At 40.2% G+C, this 22291-nt stretch overlaps 1 protein-coding gene across 1 annotated transcript in view; it reads right to left on the bottom strand.

Annotated features, from left to right (window-relative positions):
• LOC143857201 (histone deacetylase 19-like) overlaps positions 1 to 22291 on the bottom strand; it is a 39501-nt gene that overhangs the window by 4927 nt on the left and 12283 nt on the right. The window contains exons 5-6 of the mRNA XM_077367598.1: positions 16588 to 16679; positions 16442 to 16514 (exon numbers count right to left, since the gene is read on the bottom strand). Coding sequence (XP_077223713.1) covers positions 16442 to 16514; positions 16588 to 16679 — 165 coding nt within the window. The remainder of the gene's footprint in view (positions 1 to 16441; positions 16515 to 16587; positions 16680 to 22291) is intronic.

Genomic DNA, 22291 nt, shown 5'->3' with positions numbered 1-22291 from the left:
CACAAAAAAGCAACTCCATTGGATCATCCTAACCCTTCCATTTGTGGAGGGAAAAATGGGCAGATTTGTGGAGAAACCATATCTGTCCATTTTTTCCTCCACAAATGGAAGGGTTAGGATGATCCTATGGACCTGATTTTTGGTACAAATGAATGCTTTGGATTCCCCAAAAACCATGGGCCCACATGAGTTTTTGACGCTCAAGCTTAGATAAGCTATCTGAGCTCGAGCTCAGAAACACTATTCTCTCTCTCTCTCTCTATATATGAGCTAGAGTGCCACAAACACATAGGTCCCACATTTTTTGGGGTGATCCAAAGCATTCATTTAGAAGGCATTTATATAGATATGGTGTGTACCAAAAAATCAGGTTCATACGATCATTCTAACCCATCCAAAAGTGGAGGGAAAATGGACAGACACTGTTTGTCGACAAATCTGCCCATTTTTGCCCTCGAAAAGTGGAGGGGTTAGGATGATCCAATGGACCTGATTTTTGGTACACACCCTATCTATGATGGGGCCTTGCAAATGAATGGTTCGGATCACCACAAAAAATGTGGGACCCATGTGTTTGTGGCACTCTAGCTCATATAAGCTTATATTAGTTCAAGCTCACGAACAGTTTTCCCATATATATATATATATATATATATATAGAGAGAGAGAGAGAGAGAGAGAGGAAAGTGTTGGTCAGTCAGCTTAAGCTCACCAAACTTACGGTGAGCTTAAGCGCCCAATCACATGGGGGCCTACTTTGTTAGGATGATCCAAAGCATTCATTTGAAAGGCCCTTGCATAGATGGGGTGTGTACCAAAAATCAGCTCCATAGGATCATCCTAACCCATCCATTTGTGGAGGTCAAAATGGACAGACATTATTTGTCCACAAATCTGCCCATTTTTGTCCTCCACAAATGGAGGGGTTAGGATGATCCTATAGAGCTGATTTTTGGTACACACCCTATCTATGATAAGGCCTTGCAAATGAATGGTTTGGATCACCATAGAAAATGTGGGACCCATGTGATTGGGGAGCTTAAGCGCACCATAAGTTTGGTGAGCTTAAGCTCACCAACACTTTCCTCATATATATATATATATATATATATATATATATATATATATAGAGGAAAAGGATTGTACGCTAGAGCGTACCAAGCTTATGGTACGCTTGAGTGCCCAATCACATATGGGCCCACTTTGTTAGGATCATCCAAAGCATTCATTTGAAAGGCCCTATCATAGATAGGGTGTGTACCAAAAATCAGCTCCATAGGATCCTCCTAACCCATCCATTTGTGGAGGGCAAAATGGATAGACCACAAATCTGCCCATTTTTGCCCTCCACTTTTGGAGGGGCTAGGATGATTCAATGGAACTGATTTTTGGTACACACCCTATCTATGGTAGGGCCTTGCAAATGAATGCTTTGGATCACCACAAAAAATGTGGGACCCATGTGATTGGGCACTCGAGCGTACCATAAGCTTACGCTATGGGCAGATTTGTGGACAAACAGTGTCTGTCCATTTTGACCTCCACAAATGGATGGGTTAGGATGATCCTATGGAGCTGATTTTTGGTACACACCCCATCTATGTAAGGGCCTTTCAAATAATTGCTTTGGATCATCCTAACAAAGTGGGCCCACATGTGATTGGGCACTCGAGCGTACCATAAGCTTGGTACACTCGAGCGTACAATCCTTTTCCTTATATATATACTCGAGCGTACAATCCTTTTCCTCATATATATATATATATATATATATATATATATATATATATATATATTACGATTCTTTTCTGTTGCAGAGGGGCCCACGTTGAGAACCAATAGTTTTCTAGTTTGAACCCATGCATAGATAAGCTATCTGTGCAGCTGTACATTGACCATTTTCTTATATATGTATGATACTTCTTTTGCAAATTAGCAAACAATACGTCTCTTTTTTGCAAAGATGATATAGTGGGAGACAAGGTGATGGATGAGATGTAGTGGAACTTGAAAGCGGCATTTGATAATCAAGTACCTTGTCCAGGTTAGGTTCAATCATGGAAAAATCTAGAGGAAACACAAGAAGATGGCCATAAGGGAACAATTCAGGGGTCGGAGGACTTTCCCTGCGGGACCCTTGGGGTTCCATCAACCTCCTGGATTAGTATGTGATTGTGGAATTAACCTTGAGCGAGTTTTGGAGCCCTATCTGGCCTGCCTGGATGGAGGCTATTCGGTTATGGAAGATTTTGAATCGCTTGGGATCTCCAACCCCAGTTGTAGAAGACTCTTACTCTTTTTTGGGCAGGAGACTAATTTGGAGAGGTCCCATTGGGCCCAATGGTATCCACCAAGATCACATGCGGGTTCTTTGGGAAGCTTGGATGATTGGGATTCTAGGGGAAGGAGATTGGATTTTGAAGTTAGGGAGTTCCCTGGTCGGCGAGCAGTGGAATCATCACGCAGAGGTCTCTCGAATGGGAGCAACTGGTTATGTTCAAAATGCAATTACAGGAACTTTGGTACACGTACCGTCTGCGAAAAATGCTTACTTCCCCGTAATAAGGCCAATTCAAATCTAGTTTGGAGACAAAAGCAGGCCCAGGTGGCCCCCCGAGAAGAGAATGGTTGTCTGGAGATCCCGATGTCAGTGGTGGAAGAAAGAACAAGACAGCTCAAAACATGTCTTATTGGAAATTTGAAATCTGGATCCTAGCTTCTAGAGGATATCTGGGATTGGGCCAAGAAATTATGGGCCATCCCTGACCTGGAAAAACCTTTTGCCATCAATCCTGCGGAGATCATCTTCTGCTTCTTTTCGGAAGCCCAAGCTTTGACCGTTCTCCGGCATGGGGGGGGGGGGGGGGGGTGGAGCTTTTGGGGAATTCCTCTCCTCTCTCAAACCTTGGTTCCTTGCATATAATTCGGGAGCTAAAACTGTTCGTTTAAGATTTTATAATATCCCTCTTCATGCTTGGTCCTCTGCCACAGTGGAAATTCTGGGATCACATCTGGGTCAGGTCTTTGAGACCCAGCTTTTTGGTAATCACTCTCATTGTCTGACTTTTGCCTTTGCCCTGATTATTTCCCCTGTCTGGAATTCCATCCCTCGTTCAATTAATCTAAGGGTAGATTCCACCATTTACTCTGTAGGAATCAAAGTTGTGTCTGAAGACAGTATTTAATTCTTTAGCCTTGTCGGTTGTGAGAGAGATTAGCAGTAAAGACAACCTTCCTCTTTTTGGGAATATCGAACAATCTCTCACTGATAAAGGCTCTCCAGCAGAGGTTCACTTACTGGAATTTGTGGCCGTGACCACCGGGCGTGAATTGGATCCGATGGCCCTACTTTTAAATTTTGAAATCCCCACCTACCCTCGTGATTCCCCAAATCTTGTCATTGTCCCGTCAGGGAGTAGGAAGGCCCAGCTGATGGGACCCGTGACCTTGCCATGCACTACGAAGTCAAAATGGAAGCGCCACGTGGCTCAAAGGGCAAGGCGGGTAGAAAAGAATTTTTGGAATTCTCCAGCTTTAAATCGGTTGAGGAGCGGAAGGCCTTTAAATTACAAAATAGATTTTTTAGATCGAATTTGAGCCCTGATATTAAAATTACACGTGGGGACGCAAATATAGACTTACAAAAGGTTCTAGACCGAATGTCCGTGTCTTGGCTACACACGGCGGCCTTTCATCTTTGGGTTGGAAAATCAAATGTGCCCATCCTAAAAAGGGGTTTACAAAGAAAAAGCCTCTCTCAGAAAGCCTCCATGAATTAAGAATCCTACAACCCTCTTCTGGTCCAGCTATGTCTGAAAAAGCATGTCTTGAAGGCCCCAGTAACGTGTGGGGGGGGGGGGGGGGGGGGATCTACTTTGATGGACGAAGACTTAGAGCTCCTAAAGACTCTTAAATATAATGAAAAATTGGCAAGGAAGGAATCCCCCACGCCAACTGAGGTGCTAATTTCTCCACTAAAGAAGCAATGGTTGAAAGATTAGGAAGCAATTCAAAGCATGGGTGCTCCCTCTTCCCATCTAACCATGACTAGTGAGGAGGAACTTCATACACCCCTTCGTAATCTGCCCATATGCAAAAAGTTGTTGGAAAAAGAAAGACGAACGCGAAGACGGTTATGGGAGGAGGAAAAACAATCAGCGATTGCAAATTTGGAATCAAAGAGAACAAATCTGGATGAAGATTTTCAAGGCTTAGGGTCAGGAAGTCCAAGGGTTGAACAGGGTCAACTACAGTAGTCTAAGACTCCAGATAAGCTAGATAAAGGAAAAGGAATTTTGCTCTTGAACACTGAGGACGAATCTGGGAACCCACACTTGCAAGGCTTTAATGATTTCCTGACAATGGGTGATGTATTAGGGATGTCATATCAGGAAAATATAGGAAAGACTAGAGAAATGTTCCGATCGATGCAAGCGGGATCTGCAGCGGATGCAATCGAAATAGCCAAAGAGGATGACCCATCAGCTGATGTCAAAGAAGAACCCTTAGAGAAACCGATCCCTTATAGAGGCAATGGTTGTAGGGAGAGTGAAAGCTGGAATCAAGAATGAACTAACCAGGGGTGCAGGAGTCAACCCCTTAAAATGAAGGTATGACGGTTACTCTTATAGCTAGGTTTTTTTTGGATGCAGGAACTTGAAAGAGTTCAGTTCAATGGGGGTAACACCACAGTCTTGCAAGATGATGTTCCAAGATCCTTGGATGGTGGCTAAGTAGTAGTGGTGGACTCATGTAGATGGTACATACTTTGTGGATGCTAGAAGATGTACAGAATATGGTCTTTTTGTCTTTCGTGCAGTATAGGGATGTCTGTTGTGTAGTTCAGGGATGTATTCAGACCTATGTCTATGATCCACTTATCTCTTTGGACTAGATCCGGCATGTCGGTCCAATCCGCCTTAATATTTTGTAATTGTAGGATGGGACTACTGGTCCCGATTGCTAATCTTAATATTAATGAAAATTGTCAATTTTCAATATATATATATATATATATATATATATATATATATATATAAATGAGGAAAATGTTGGTGAGCTTAAGCGCTTAATCACATTGGGGCCTACTTTGTTAGGATGATCCAAAGCATTCATTTGAAAGGCCCTTACATAGATGGGGTGTGTACCAAAAATCAGCTCCATAGGATCATCCTAACCCATCCATTTGTGGAGGTCAAAATGGACAGACAGTATTTGTCCACAAATCTGCCCATTTTTGTCCTCCACAAATGGAGGGGTTAGGATGATCCTATGGAGCTGATTTTTGGTACACACCCTATCTATGATAGGGCCTTGGAAATGAATGGTTTGGATCACCACAGAAAATGTGGGACCCATGTGATTGGGGCGCTTAAGCTCACCATAAGTTTGGTGAGCTTAAGCTCACCAACACTTTCCTCTCTCTCTCTCTCTCTCTCTCTCTCTCTCTCTCTCTCTCTCTCTCTCTCTCTATATATATATATATATATATATATATATATATATATATATATATATATGATACCTCATAAACCTTTATCTGATATAGCGGGCGAGGTTTTTGAGGTATCGCTCAGATAGCTTATCTGAGCAAGCCACTATAAATACACCATCTCCCATGTTGTTTGACTCATCCAACCCGTTCATTTCATAGAACCTCACATAGATAGGGTGTTCCTAACAAACCAACTCCATACAATCATCCTAACCATTCGATCTGTAGAAGCACAAAATGGACACATTTTCTAGACGTCCATTTTAAACCTCCACAAATCAACGCTTACTATCATCCTATGGAGATGCTTTCTTAGGGACACCCTATCTATGTTAGGTCCTATAGAATTAATATGTAACATAACCCAAACAATATAGCTACCGACCCTATTTATATAAGCTTGCTCAGATAAGCTATCTGAGCGATACCTCAGAAACCTTTATATATATATATATATATATATATATATATATATAGAGAGAGAGAGAGAGAGAGAGAGAGAGAAAAGGGTTCCTGCACACATGTGCAGGTAAGTTACCAACACACGAGGGCAGAAACAAGGTGGGGGCCCACATTTTTTGGGGGTCCAAATCATTCACTTGGAAGGCCCTTGTATGGATAGGGTGTGGCCAAAAAATCAGCCCCATTGGATCATCCTAACCTTGCCATTTGTGTAGGGGGAAATGGGCAGAAACATGGACACACAGTGTCTGTTCATTTTTTCCCCCACCTTTGATTGGGTTAGGATGATCCAATGGGGTTGATTTTTGGGCCACACCCTATCCATGGAAGGGCTTTCCAAATGAATGGTTTTGATCCCCCCAAAAATGTGGGCCCCCACCCCGTTTCTGCACTCGTGTGCAGGTAACTTGACTGCACACTTGTGCAGAAACAATTTTCTCATATATATATATATATATTTATATAGCAGAAAAGAAAATGGAGAATTATTGTCCATTTAACACGTCAATGGGGATGATTTTTACCTTTTTTTGCCCTCCCCACATATCTGTACATACTTTCTATTTGAGGGTAAAATCGTAATCTACATATGAAAAGTACCGACACAGGGTACCTGTCTATAACAATTACGGAAAAAAACTACCGAGAAGAGGTAAAGACATATGACAATGATGAAAGAACTACTTTATATTACTCATGCAAGATACTTGCAAAATATTGACGGATTTCGGGCACCTGAAGAGCAACAACAATTATGCAATCCTCTATCAATTGGAGGGCTATGATCAGCCTATATCGATTGGAGGGCTAGGATCAACTTATGGAAATGATTTTACGGCACAACCGATTGATGTTGTATTTCATCACATGGACGGTTTCGATCAACCTATAAAGCAACAAAATTTCAATCTTACCCCCCTCCTTTATGCTTTTTTAATAAAAAATCTATAGGGTGATATTATGAAGGAACAACATATTATGGAAACCTCTATAGATTGGAGGGCTAGGATCAGCCTATGGAAATGATTTTTGGGGCCCAACCTATTTATGTTGTGTTCCATCGGTTTGGATCAACCTATGATGTGGTCCGTACAGTTCTTTGTCGGCCCGTGCTTTTTTACTAGTATATATATATATATATATATATATATATATAGAGAGAGAGAGAGAGAGGAAAAGGATTGTACGCTCGAGCGCACCAAGCTTATGGTGCGCTCGAGTGCCCCAATCACATGGATCCCACATTTTTTGTGGTGATCCAAAGCATTCATTTGCAGGGCCCTATCATAGACAGGTGTGTACCAAAAATCAGCTCCATTGAATCATCCTAACCCCTCCAAAAATGAAGGGCAAATTTGTGGACAAACAGTGTCTGTCCATTTTGACCTCCACAAATGGATGGGTTAGGATGATCCTATGGAGCTGATTTTTGGCACACATCCCATCTATGTAAGGGCCTTTCAAATGAATGCTCTGGATTATCATAACAAAGTGGGCCCACATGTGATTGGGCACTTGAGCGCACCATAAGCTTGGTGCGCTCGAGTGCTCCAATCACATGGGTCCCACATTTTTTGTGGTGATCCAAAGCATTCATTTGCAAGGCCCTATCATAGATAGGGTGTGTACAAAAAATCAGCTCCATTGAATCATCCTAACCCGTCCAAAAGTGGAGGGCAAAAATGGGCAGATTTGTGGTCTGTCCGTTTTGCCCTCCACAAATGGATGGGTTAGGATGATCCTATGGGCTGATTTTTGGTACACACCCCATCTATGTAAGGGCCTTTCAAATGAATACTTTGGATCATCCTAACAAAGTGGGCCCACATGTGATTGGGCACTCGAGCGTACCATAAGCTTGGTACGCTCGAGCGTACAATCCTTTTCCTCTCTCTCTCTCTCTCTCTCTCTCTCTCTATATATATATATATATATATATATATACACACTAGTAAAAAACCCCGTGCGATGCACGGGCCGACAAAGAACTGTACGGACGAAACCTGTTTCACAGGTTGATCCAAACCGTCCATGTGATAGAACACAACATAAATAGGTTGTGCCCGTAAAATCATTTCTATAGGCTGATCGTAGCCCTCCAATCTATAGAGGTTTCCATAATTGTTGTTCCTCTTAAGGTGCCCGAAATTCGTCAATATTTTGACAGGTGTCCTGAATCCGTAGTATTATGTAATATGTTCACAAAATATCCGTAGTATTATGTAACATATGCCGCCAATCCGTAATTTTGCAAAGCAAAAACGTCATTATGTTGAGTTTGTCCACCTTTTTTTTATTAAAAGAGCATAAAGGAGGGGGTAGGGTTGAAATTATGTGGCTTTAATGGGTGCCTATGTTAAAAAGCATAAAGGAGAGGGTAGGATTGAAAATATGTGGGTTGAATGGGTGCCTTTGTTAAAAAAAAGTAAAAAAAAAGTGATGTGTAATTCTATTAGAAGTTTGAGAGAAATTCAAATAATGCTCTCCTTTTCTCTTCTGCTCTCTCTCTCTCTCTCTCTCTCTCTATATATATATATATATATATATATATATATATATAGAGAGAGAGAGAGAGAGATAGAATAGTGTTCCTGCGCAGTTGCCCAGATAGCTTATCTGAACAGCTGCTTCAAAAACTCATGTGGCCCACATTTTTTGGGTGATCCAAAGCATTCATTTGAAAGGCCCTTCCATGGATAGGGTGTGTACCAAAAATCAGCCATATAGGATCATCCTAACCCAATCAAAGGTGGAGGGGAAAATGGATAGACACTGTTTCTGACCATTTTTTCCCTCCACAAATGGCAGGGTTAGGATGATCCTAAAGGGCTCATTTTTTGTACACCCTATCCATGGAGGGACCTTCCAAATGAATGCTTCAGATCTCCCAAAAAATGTAGGGCCACATGAGTTTTTGAAGCAGCTGCTCAGATAAGCTATCTGAGCAGTTGCGCATGAACACTTTACTCATATATATATATATATATATATATATATATATATATCGGAAAAGTGTTGCTACTCGGTCTTGTAGCTAAGCTTATCTACTCAGTCGGGTTAAATATAGTGGGGGCCCACATTGTTTGGGTGATCAAAACCATTCATTTGAAAGCCTCTTACCTAGATAGGGTGTCCACAAAAAATTAGATCAATAGGATCATCCTAACCCATCCAACAGTGGAGGGAAAAATGGGGAGATACAGTTTGTCTACAAATCTGCCCATTTTCCCTCGATTGTTGGATGGGTTAGGATGATCCTATGGATCTGATTTTTTGTAGACACCCTATCTAGGTAAGGGGCTTTCAAATGAATGGTTTGGATCACCCAAAAAATGTGGGCCCCCACTGTATTTAACCCGACCGAGTAGATAGGCTTAACTACAAGACCGAGTAGCAACACTTTTCCTATATGGGAAAGGAACCAATGGAAGGCTTATAACAACTTAAGCGCACCAAAAAAATGGTGCGCTTTCCTTTCCTCATATATATATATATATATATATATATATATATATATATATATATATATATATATATATATATGGGAAAGGTGTTTGTGAGCGGCCCCTCACATAAGCTTATATGAGGTGACGGCTAAAAACACGGTGGGCCCACATTTGGGGTGTTCCAAACAATTCATTTGATAGGCCCTGCCATAGATAGGGTGTGCCCAAAAAATCAACTGCATAGGATCATCCCAACCCTTTGAACTGTGGCGGTGAGAAATGGAAATTTTAGGCAAATTTATAACTGCCCATTTTCACCTCCTCAGTTCGAAGGGTTGGGATGATCTTATGGAGCTGGTTTTTTGGGCACACTCTATCTATGTCAGGGCCTATAAAATGAATGGTTTGGATCACCCAAAAAATGTGGGCCCACCATGTTTCTAGCCGTCACCTCATATAAGCTTATATGAGGGGCCACTCATACTCACTTTTCCCCCTATATATATATATATATATATATATATATATATATATATATATATATATATATATATATATAGAGAGAGAGAGAGAGAGAGAGAACGGTTCCTACACATATGTGTAGAGAGTTCTCTACACACTAGCTTAAAATACAGTGGGGGCCCACATTGTATGGGTGATCCAACCCATCCATTGTAAAGGCCCTCACATAGATAGTTTGTCTACAAAAAATCAGATCCATAGGATCATCCCAACCCTACGATTTGTGGAGGTAAAATGGATGTCTTTAAACCTTCACAAATTAGTCCATTTTTTGCCTCCACAGTTCGAATGATCCTATGGATCTGGGTTTTTGTGGACACCCTATCTATGTGAGGGCCTTAAAAATGAATGGTTTGGATCACCCAAATAATGTGGCCCCCACTGGATTTTAAGCTAGTGTGTAGATAACTTATCTACACATATGTGTAGGAACCGTTTTCTCTCTCTCTCTCTCTCTCTCTCTCTCTCTCTCTCTCTCTCTCTCTTTATATATATATATATAAAGAGAGAGAGAGAGAGAGGAAAAGGATTGTACGCTTGAGTGTACCAAGCTTATGGTTCGCTCGAGTGCCTAATCACATATGGGCCCACTTTGTTAGGATGATCCAAAGCATTCATTTGAAAGGCCCTATCATAGATAGGGTGTGTACCAAAAATCAGCTCCATAGGATCATCCTAACCCATCCATTTGTGGAGGGCAAAATGGACAGACCACAAATCTGCTCATTTTTGCCCCCCAAAAATGCCCTCCACTTTTGGAGGGGTTAGGATGATTCAATGGAGCTGATTTTTGGTAGACACCCTATCTATGATAGGGCCTTGCAAATGAATGCTTTGGATCACCACAAAAAATGTGGGACCCATGTGATTGGGGCACTCGAGCGTACCATAAGCTTGGTACGCTCGAGCGTACAATCCTTTTCCTCTCTCTCTCTCTCTCTCCATATATATATATATAGGGAAAAGTGATTGTGAGCGGCCCCTCATATAAGCTTATATGAGGTGACCGCTAAAAACATGGTGGGCACACATTTTTGGGGTGATCCGAACCGGTCATTTGATAGGCCCTCACGTAGATAAGGGGTGCCCAAAAAATCAGCTCCATAGGATCATCCTAACCCTTCGTACTGTGGAGGGGAAAGAGGGGAAAATGGACGGGTAAGTGGGCAAATTTATACCCGCCCATTTTCCCCTCTTTCACCTCAACAGTTCGAAGGGATGGGATGATCCCATGGAGCTGATTTTTTGGGCACCCCCTATCTATGTCAGGGCCTATCAAATGACCGGTTTGGATCACCCGAAAAATGTGGGCCCACCATGTTTTTAGCGGTCACCTCATATAAGCTTATATGAGGGGCCGCTCACAATCACTTTCCCCATATATATATATAAAGGAGAGCTTGGATCTTGCAGTGGAGAGGTCATTTTGTGAACCAAAAATCCACATGATTCACAATGGCATGAAAATTCATTTCGAAGAATACCAAGAAGCGATATAATCAAGGATTCAAGGGTATTGATAACATAAACGATGGATCACCAACAAGAATGAGGTGTTCAAATTTCAGTTCTTAATGCCTCCATGCTTACATGTGTTGCAACAAAATTTGGAAAAATGTGAAGCATGAATAATTTTTCATGGAAAATGTGAAATAAAAAAAAATCAATTTGAATTTTTCATGGAAAATGTGAAATAAAAAAATCAATTTGTTGTCATACATTCGAGAATTTTAAGACTTAATAAAGAGGTTAAATGTTGGGGAAAAATTTGCTCTGGATTGGTAGGAAGAATTATGAAATACAAAAAACACCTATAAAACCCGCCCCCGCCCTAAAATTTCTCTCAATTTTTTATTTTTTTCTTTCCCCAATAAATTTACATTCCAAGGATAACTAATTAAGATCCCCTCAAGAACCAAAAAGTGACAAATTCCTAAAAACTGCTCAACGCACTTCTTAAAAATTAAAATAGCCATGTATTAATAAGAGACCAACTTTGATCATCAATCCATAGGCCATATATCTAAGGGGTCATGATCACGATTAAGAACTAGCCAAATTAATCAGTGACACACCCAACTGACTCGGTTTCGGCCCTCTCCCAGCCAACCAAAAACGCCTTTGACTTGTTGGAGTCGATAGAAAAGTCGTTGAGTCCATCATTGATTTACTCGAGTTGACTTAGTTTACCTTGGGAATGTTCTTTTCTGAGGACAAGTTTCTAAAACCAGGCAACTGATGATCCACAATGTGATCTACCCTAATGGACATTCCAAATTGAGTATGTAATCATCCATGTGTCCACAGATAGCCCATATATTTTACGAATGTATACTTACATGACATTGTTACTTTCTCTGTTCAAAGACAATCTTTGTATCTATCTCTCCACCTATTAAATAACGTTAGATAGGTAGATAGATATAAACACATGAAGATGTGTAATCTTGGGAAGCAAGCTGATATCTATGCTCCCTCTTTCTGATGGTGCTGTCCTTTCTTAGTTTTTAATCGAGAAATATTTGTCTAAAAGAATCAAAGTGCCTGTCACTATCACTTGTTTGCACAAGAATCAAGATGAAAAGGGGAAAAAACAGGCTATCTGTGAAAGGTTGGATCTTGCGGTGCAGAGGTCATTGTGTAACCCAAAAATCCTCAATAATACAATGGCACAAAGACCCTTGCTCAGTTCAAAGAATACAAACATGTGATAAAATCGAGGGCATCAAAGAATAATGGGAAATGACACGAGGGGTGCATCATAAACAAGAATGAGGCCTTGAAATTTCAGTGCACAGTGTTACTATGCTTGCTAGAGAAATAAAAAATCTAGGATATATGGCCAGAAGACGGTAGTGGTCGATCGGGTTGCTCATGACCAAGGTGTTGTTGATGCAACAAGATAGAAGGTTTAAGTCAATTGTCATCATGTGGGAAGTTGATCCCACAAGCCCAAATTGGAGGAGCACGTATTTTCATCTCCCTTCCTCTTCCCTTCGTGCTCCACAATTTACTCCCCTCAATTTGAATGGAAATCAATTGCAGATGAGGGCGTTTAAGTAATTTCAAATAAATAATTAATGATTAAAAAAGGGGATGGGTTAGTCTTGTAAAAAAGAGAGCTCCTTATTGCACCTCTCACCATGAGAAGATAAAACATGGCAGGGCAGAGGATGAAAGAAGAGGAGGAAGAAGAGACTAGGAAGCGAAAAGAAGCCCGTTTCCGGGATTGTACGCGCAAAGAGTTGTGGCCCTACAAAGCCAAAAAAATCCGACTCTCCATATATACAAGTCTCATTGCATTAATCATTGACTGACCCGAGTCAACTCAGTTCCACGTTGAAAAAGTCCATGTCCGAGTATGGGTTCTTAAACACTAGTTTACAAACCTTTTTGCTAGGTCCCTCTCCCTCCATAAAGAAATCTCAGGGAACTACAACAAAGGAGGGAACTCCATAATCTCATAAAATAGAACCAATATAAATTTCTCCACTTCAAAATCTGGATTTTATTTTTCGAAGCAGTTCAAAATGGTTGACTTTTTTTATGTAGAACCAATACGGAATAAAACTAGTTAGGGTTTTGGATTATTTCACAAATATAATTAGATCTAGCCATTGAATTCAAAGATAATATTAAGCATTAAAGTTCAAAACAAAAATCACTCAAATATGTATGTTGGATTTTTATCAAGTCAATCAATAAATGCCGACGCCTGAGATTGATCAAATCTGATAGTAGGGTTCAAGAACAGATTTGACCACTTGAATTTTTAGCATATTCTTAATCTAAAACAATATACCACATGAACTTTCAAATCTTAAAAACACAGTTACAGAAGGGATTTCATGTTTCCATAGAGAAAAGACGAAGAAATTAGATACAACACAAGTACGGTTGATCAAGGCATCACACCAAGATCGATGGAGAATCACTCATCTATGGTTGCACAAGCAAGGTTTTTTTTTTTCATTCATCATAGATCATATCAATGACCCTGAGGCCTCTACAATATAACGTTGACTTGTGATTAAAGACTCTTCCTACAACTCAAACATAAGAAATGTGGGCCCTCTTGACTAAAGCCCTAAACTCTAGAAGGTTCCCACACAAAACCCAACGACAATAAAAGCTAAAACATGTGGGTGAATAGTGCAAACTCTAACAAAACACTATCCCTCCCATTACAATAAAAATAAATTCCCAAAACACACTTATACCCCTACGGCTAAAGAAAAAAATTCAAAGCTCTAATGATGGGCCCCATCATTATATTTACCTGATTTTCACATTTTCCTGAAGGATGGCCCCCATTAACTTTACTTTTAGACATGCTACTTTTGCTTTGCTCCTCTTTCAAACGCATTTTTCCATAAAACTAGAACCGTCTTCAGAGGGTATTAATTTAGTGTAACCTAGAAAATTGGAGATCCAACTAGAAGGACAAGTAATCTGAGCCTAGTACAACATTGCTCTGGTGTTGTCCAACTGTATTTGATTTAATTGTTTTTATTTGACATATGGTTAGGGTGTGGAGAAAGATCTTAATCAATATATACACCGTATATACCACTTTTAGGAAATCACCAGAGGAACCTCAGAACTAGTGGAAATAATGGACCTCCCATGGTGCACTACTTCAAGTGAGAAGAAAATAATCATTTGATCCTTCCAGTCAAAACCATAGGTAAGACAAAAAGTATTATCCCAGAAGAAATCATCTCTCTCCACCCTATCGATATGTTGTGAAGTGATGTGTTTGCTTACAACTTCGGACAGAAAAAAATAGGGAAATGATAAATGCGCCCCTTTTCATCACTTGGGACACCCAGCAGCAGTGTATCCATGACTGCAGAGGGGCTGTTGTACTTCACTTCAGAGGGATTCAACCGATTTGATTGCCACATACAATGCAGTTGGGTGTCCCATGTGATGAAAAGGGGCACATTTATCATTTCCCAAAAAATATTCTTGACGTATAATGTCATCTATTTCTACGAAATGAAGATTTCAATCGGAAGGTTTTGGAATTTCAATATTTTCCCTTATTCTAAAACATAAAAGACATAAATTTTAATCTGCTAGATAATATTTTATAACCAGAACCTTTATCATTTATTAAATGACAGGCTATCCAATTGAATAGCTAGAGTTTGGTCCCAAGGATACGAGATGTTAGAGGTTCACTGTAAGATAAACCTCTGAGAGGGACTACCATGGTTTTAAATTTCGGCCGAAACGAAACGCCGAAATATTTCGGTTTCGGCACAAACCGAAATGAAATTCACATGAAGTCGTTTCTTTACAAGATTTCGCCGAAATTTTAACGAAATTCCAAAATTGCCGAAATGTTGGTTGAAATTTCATTTTTGGACTTTTTAATTTTCGCCGAAATTTTAAAAATGTACACCATGTACACCAAAATGTTATCATTTTTTTTTTTAAAGTTACCGAAATGTTATCATTTCCACCGAAATTTATAAAATGTCCACAGAAATAGTGAAATTTCAACCGAAATCGCTGAAATTGACACCAAAAGTTTAGACATTTCGGTCGAAATTAAAAAAAAATAAACGAAATCATAATCATACATGTTGATAATGATTCTCCTGATCTTTCTTTTTCTCCCCTCCCTCCTCTGCGTCATGATGTTTTTCCGCGTGATCGTGGCAATGTTTCTTTTGATTTTTCTTCTCGTTTTGTCAGTACGTCATCCGTGGTTTCGTTTCCTAGTATTAGCTTTATGACTTCTCTCTTGCCAAGCATTTTCATGGGCAGGAGAACGGGAAGAAAGGTGAGAGGAAGAACAAAGACGGTCAAGCAAGCAAGTCAGCGGTTGAAGCAGCTATCTCCAAGCAACCAACTTCCTTTTTTCAAGCAAGACCTAAAGATCTTTCATTTCACAGTGTCTTCAAGAAGCACCGGAAGTCGAGAACAAAGAAAGAGCCGAAGAGAGAACAGAACAGACTATTCCACATGATTTCGGCCGAAATTCCGGCCCGAAACAGGAACATTCCGGTTTTGGTGGTGGCCGAAACCAACACAGAAACCGAAATTTAAACCCTTGGGGACTACTTCTTAAAGAACAATAATATAAATAATACCTGTCAACAGCTATGTACTAGTAATGAATACCATAGGGCACATCCATAGATTTTATTCTGATGGTTATTCATTGGTACGTGGATTAACTAAAATTAGTTGGCAGTTTATATTTCCTATGTTTATTACAGATGATGTCTACAGAATTCCTGATTGTTAATTGCATAATTCAGCTCCTTTATTTTAAAATATAACAAAAGAAAACTAAAAGGATTATTCAGAAGGGATCATTATAAAGAAATATTGCAATAACAGCAACTAAAGTCTCAAATAACTTTGAATAAGGCTGAAATATTAACGAGTTGACTTAACTGATATGTTTTAACAGAAATCAACCAAAGATAAGTTTGAGTAAGAAGCATTGATGATTTGGCTTAATTGGACATGTTTTAGAACAGAAAGGACCAAAATTTACCTGATCTTTGACCTCAGATTCGATTATCTCTCTCTTAATTCTTACGTTCTGATTGTTGCTCGATACATGCTTACTGTAGTGTAACCAGGGGTGATAATCAGCGGCCGTTTGAATAAGTGAAAATAAAAAAAGGAAAAGAGAAGTACCGCAATGCCTCATCTGATTGCTTAGGATCATCAATTTCCATGTCAGAATCAGGATCCCATCTCCCATCTCCATCCTCTTGATCATCATCTGCCTGTAGATTCAACAAATTAAACAGCTGGGATTTATCATACTAGCAACTATGACACCAAAAACAATACACGCAAAAAATCCATAGAATAAGATTTGTTTTAACAAATGACATTACTAAGATTTTCAATAAATTGAGAAACAATTATTGGGCATGACATCCACACTCATAATGACACAGATTTGTTTTAAAAAAGAGATTTTGAATAAATGACAAACGATTATGGGACATGATATCCACACTCCTTTTGTTGATAATGCCATTAATCTTTGTTAAATACTTTTCAAGTTGGATGTTACCAGCTGTTACAACTTACAGTTCCTATAAAGGAATCAATAACCAAATGACATTCCCTTGTGTCAGAAAACATGTAACATATATTTTTTGAATAGCAGCACGTAACTACAATCAAACGGTGATAGTTTGTAGGATTGATTGTTCAAAATAAAATTATCTCTGACTGCTAGCGTCACACACGTAACGAATGTGTGATACATGTTCATGTTCTACCACTTTACAACCAATTTGCAGCCATCCACATCACAAGAAGTTTACCAATTCATGGTTTTCTTCTTCTTGTGCCCCCCCCCCACCCCCCGGGAAGCACATCAACTGTGTGGACTTTTGCATGTGCAGAAACTGTCATCATCCATACAAGTATGTTGTTTCTGCTTTTTCTAGAATCAAGTATGAAGAGGATCACAATCAATTTCCAAAACACAACCCTGCATCATCAGTACCAATGATTTTTCCCATTGGGTGAAGAACTTGAACCATCCAATAAAGTGCCACAAAAAGTGTTTATTTTATCCCGTAGTATACAACCATCCAACATTGGGAAAAGCAAAACCAACAACAAAAACTTTTAATGTGCATGAAAATTATTCAAATGGCTTGGGGTTCTATACAGTGTAAAGACTCCAGAGAAAGCAGGAGAAACAATAGTTACAAAATTGCGTAAAAATGAAAGTTATTAATTAATTATCTGATGAAGAGCGGGTCCAGACCAAAGTGTATGGGTTTCATAGTTGTTGTTTTTTTTTTGAATGGCAGCAAATTTCATTAAAAAGGACCGAGATGGTCAATTACAACAAAAGAATAAGGCAAAACAACAACAGTAAAAATGGGATAACAAGAAAATCAAGGCGGCAAGAAATCAAAAAGCTCCAAATCATCCTTTTCTACGCCTAGCTCATCTGCCACCCCATTAGGGGAACGATGCACATGATTATAAATAATAGATGATGAACCCACGCAATCTTGAATCTCATCAAAGAATCTAGCAAATCTCGAAGGATAAGGGCAAAATCTTTTAAGCCACCAGATCACATTCAAGGAGTCTCCTTCAATCACCACCATGTCAACGATATTTTTATCAAGCAACTTGAAGCCTTGATACACCGCCCTAAACTCAGCTTCATTGGCATCCGCTACACCAATAGGACCCGCAAAAGCCCAAATCACCTCCCCACTATCATCTCTAAGAACTCCACCCACTCCAGCTGGACCAAGGTTCTATTAGTGTAGAAAATGGTAGTTTGTCTTTTCATTCGTGTTTGGAGGGGTATTTCAGTCCTTTCTGTTAGCTATGGTTAGTTTAAGTGGGGGGGGGGGGGGGGGGGGGGGGGGGGGGGGGGGAATCTTGTCGTTTGGGGAAATTGATTTTTAAAGAATTGGGAATTTGGAGAATTTATTTCAGCTCCTTCCTCCAACAATAGGAGTTTACTATCCAGGAAGTTGGTTGCATTAGGGAGCTAGATCTGAATGAAAGTTTTCTTCCTCATCTGTTGATTCCTGTAATTTTCCCCTTATTGCATACAAGGTAATTCTTGTGGGTTTTTGTTTTTTGAAAGGAAGTCAGTAGGCTCAATTCATCATCACGATCCGAGCAACTTGCTGATGTCAAAGTTGCAGTCCCTTTTACTGAATTTTATTGTGTTCATCAATCACATTTCAAGTTGAAAAGTTTTCTGTGGATTTTACCTTATAATTTGTTGGCAATGAAGGGGTGTTTCAATCTTGTTGCTTGTTTGCGTTGTTGGAATTAACCATAACATGTGGTAATCTTCAATTCACTGGGTTTTGGCAGTCTTCGATTTCATGAGCACCTGAAATTTGTCATTGTTTGGAATTCCTACCTTGATTAACCATAGATATTAGCTCTAAGAAATTCATACAGACTTGCTACTGGCAAACATGAATCTCCCTTATGGCAGACCCAAAACATTGAACATGCTACCTAGTTGCGTTCTCTAAACAAAATTAATTTCGGGTTATAGCAGACTTCGATCACTAATAGCCCAGTATATGTAAAGCTTGGAATAGTTACTAATGCCACTGAAATTATAAACATTCGGTATGAAGTTGATAAGTATTGGTTGGGGAACTTGATAAGTAATGGTTGGAGCCTAGGAGATATGTCATTCCATGAGGCTTTAAGAGTCAAAGCAGGTCTAAGCCTTTACAATTAAACACAAGCTTCACCAAGTTCCTAAGCATGAAATCTGCTTGCGCCAAAATTCCCAGTGAATTGTTGTTGGACGTTATCACTCAATCACTTGGAATTTGGTTGTGAATGCCCTAGCCCAATAACCTACCCAAGCTTTTGACAATGAAGATCCAACAACCCTCTTCACTATGGACATGTATATGTGTGGGAGCCGGTTTTTTCCAGCTCGGTCCCTTTCGGTAGCGCGGGATCACCCCATCGGGTAAGAAGGTGTTTGTTTGTCTACGTTTCCTGTGAACTTGGGATCGTAATCCGAATTCCATACAAAAGAGAATTTCAGAGTCGCCACCTAGGTTAGGGCCTAGGACCCGTGCCTAATTTTCCGATGAAACGAGGATAGAGATCCAAATTTCAATGGAGGAGCAATAACCAAAGTTGTACTCTAGGTTTGGGGCCTAGAACCCGTAATTTTACTCTGTTTGTTAAGGCATGGTTTTTACAAAAATCTGAGTAAGGGTTATGTTTACATTCGGGGAAGGTGTTAGACACCCCTCATGCCCGGTTAAATCCAGTCTCTTGACTTGGTTTGGCAGTTTTAAAGAATTTTATCAGAAATCGTAACTTTTAAATCTTTATTATGATTAGGCTTAATTCTTGTATGTAAATAAATAGGATTTGAAAAGAAAAGAATCGGTTTGGGCGTTATCCGGGTTGAAGTTATATATACTGCATATTTCGAGTCCCAGGAGGATCTCGTAGTATAACCTCAATCAAGAGAACTAAAACAAACGGAAATGACAAGACATAAAGGAAAGAAAACAATGGGTTTGTGATTCCCTCCGTTTGTCCAATGTCGTTGGAGCACGAGGACTCTCGTTTCCGTCTCTCTTGTCTATGGTCGGACCGGAGACAGAGTTGCGGAATAAGGAGAGGGAACATAGCCCTATTTACAAAGAGAGGTACAAGATTTACGTTACAGGATCGGGGCAAGAGGAGCCCTGGACCCTATAACTACCATATACCGGATTTTATAATAGAAATGCAGAAAGCAATGAAATAAATGTAATTTTACCAAAGGAGAGGGGACGCCTCCCGAAAAGTCGGCAGCGTAACGACGCTAGTTGGATGGTGCAGCTCTGAGTTCTCCGAAAATTCGGCAGAACAATGGCGCTAGTTAGATGATGTAGCTTCGGGTTCCCAAAAAATTCGGCAGAACAACAACGCTAGTTGGATGATGTAGCTTTGGGTTCCCTGAAAATTCGGCAAAACAACAGCGCTATTTGGATATGATAGCCCCGAGTTTTTCGACCTTCGGCAGAACAACGACGCTATTTGGAGGGTGTCGCCCCGAGTCCTCGGATATTCGGTAGAATGCCGACGCCCACTGTGAGCTCCCTAAGAATTCCTCTACTCTATCTCTCGGGTAAAGAAACTAGGGTTTTTTTTTACAGAGTTTACTTTGAAAATGATCGAAAAACTCTCTTGGGTAAAGAAACTAGGTTTTTTGGACAAAGTTTACTTTGAAAATGATCGAAAAACAAAGAAACAAAGGTTTTTTATCTGAAAATCAACTTCTAAAATGTTAAAATCTGATTTTACACTTATCCCCCCCCCCCCCCCCCCCCCCCTTATAGAGGTTCAGATGGGAAATTGCAGGGTGCAATTTCCAAATCACATTTTGCGATTTGGAGGTCGCACCCTGCGATTTGGGTGCCACCTGTATGTCCGTTGAGGGTATTTCGGGTGTTTTCGAGGTTTTCCGGGAGTTTCGGTGGGCCATAACTCCTTCGTTTGGACTCCGATTTGCGTTTGGTCAGATTCGTTGGATTCCTAGGGACAAGATTCTTCGTTTGGTCAGATTTGCATTTGGTCAGATTTGCATTTGGTCAGATTCGTTGGATTCCTCGTTCGATTCGTTGGATTCCTATGAACCTAACTTCATGCTTTGGAGTGGTGTGGATAACTTTGGTGAGCCCGAAATCGAGTTTCTAGGATTTTGCGGGAGTTTTTCGGGAACTTTAAAAGTCGATAACTCCTCTGTTTGGACTCCAAATCGCGCGCGGTCAGGTTCGTTGGGCTCCTTTCGGCGAGGGGCATCCAATACCTAGAAACACGCTTTGAACCGGTGTGCATAACTTTGCACGTTTTTTTACTCAAAGTTAAATTTGGGTGAATGTCGTGTGGAAACAGGCTTTTTAGTTGTGCCGTAGTGCTGTGTGGAAACGGGCTTTTGAGTTCTAACTTTGGGCCAAATTAGTTTTGGAGAAGTATTCCCCGTTTCATTAACTAGAGAGAGAGGTCAAGAGAAAGAGAAGAAGGGCTCTAGGCTCATCATGGGACTCTTCCTCGCGACAACCTATCATTAGTACCACCTTGACAAAATTGGGTGTCTATATTATGAGAACCATGACTAGGCTTGTGAGTTTCTTCCTCAGCTGCATCTGAGAAATGAGATCCAGCCAATAGCTGAAATTGGCTGTGAAAATGTTGGAGTGGGTACTATGCTGCCATCAACCACTGTAACGTTAATGGGTTGGTTGTGGTTTGGGTTTTAGAAATATCGATCAATCCCTTCTTGGAATTATGGTTGTAATGAATGTTTCTCTACATCTATGACAACTCATCATCTCTAATAGCATCGCATGCAAGTTGGTATTTTAAGGAAACAAGGCCTGAGAGCATTGAGCTTACGGTTCTGTCCCCCCTAGATTGAACCTGGGTACTACATTTGAAGTACAGGCCCATGACAATGTTGCATTGGAATTTAGTGAGCTCCCTTCGCTCCTTATTCTAGCATTCTCATACTTCCACTCCTGGAAAAATAAAATCATCAAGGAGGCTTTGACTAACTGTATACTCTCATTCGTGTCCAACTACTACCTCAAAAGGTTTTCTGCCTACAACGATTAGAGACCGAAGAAATCTTGCCTCTCAGAATTATTGCTTGCATCAGGCAGGTCATTCACCTCCAACTACATCATTTTATGGTATCAAAGCCAAACAAGACATACTCATTCAACCATTTAACTCCATCCAAAGCAATTGAACTCGAAAATCATTTAGCTCAACCAACTTGTCTTGAAGTAGTCACAGCCCAATGACTAGCTGGTTGACAGAGCTGAGAGCAACACAAGGCACAAGCACTTCCATCAGTAAGGAGAGACAT

The sequence above is a fragment of the Tasmannia lanceolata genome, unplaced genomic scaffold, assembly GCF_043159265.1.
Source record: "Tasmannia lanceolata isolate RefF3 unplaced genomic scaffold, GAP_Taslan_0.1 ptg000024l, whole genome shotgun sequence".
Lineage (NCBI taxonomy): Eukaryota > Viridiplantae > Streptophyta > Magnoliopsida > Canellales > Winteraceae > Tasmannia > Tasmannia lanceolata.
The sequence above is the reverse complement of the archived record's forward strand: the minus strand, read 5'-3'. Positions and strand labels throughout refer to the sequence as shown.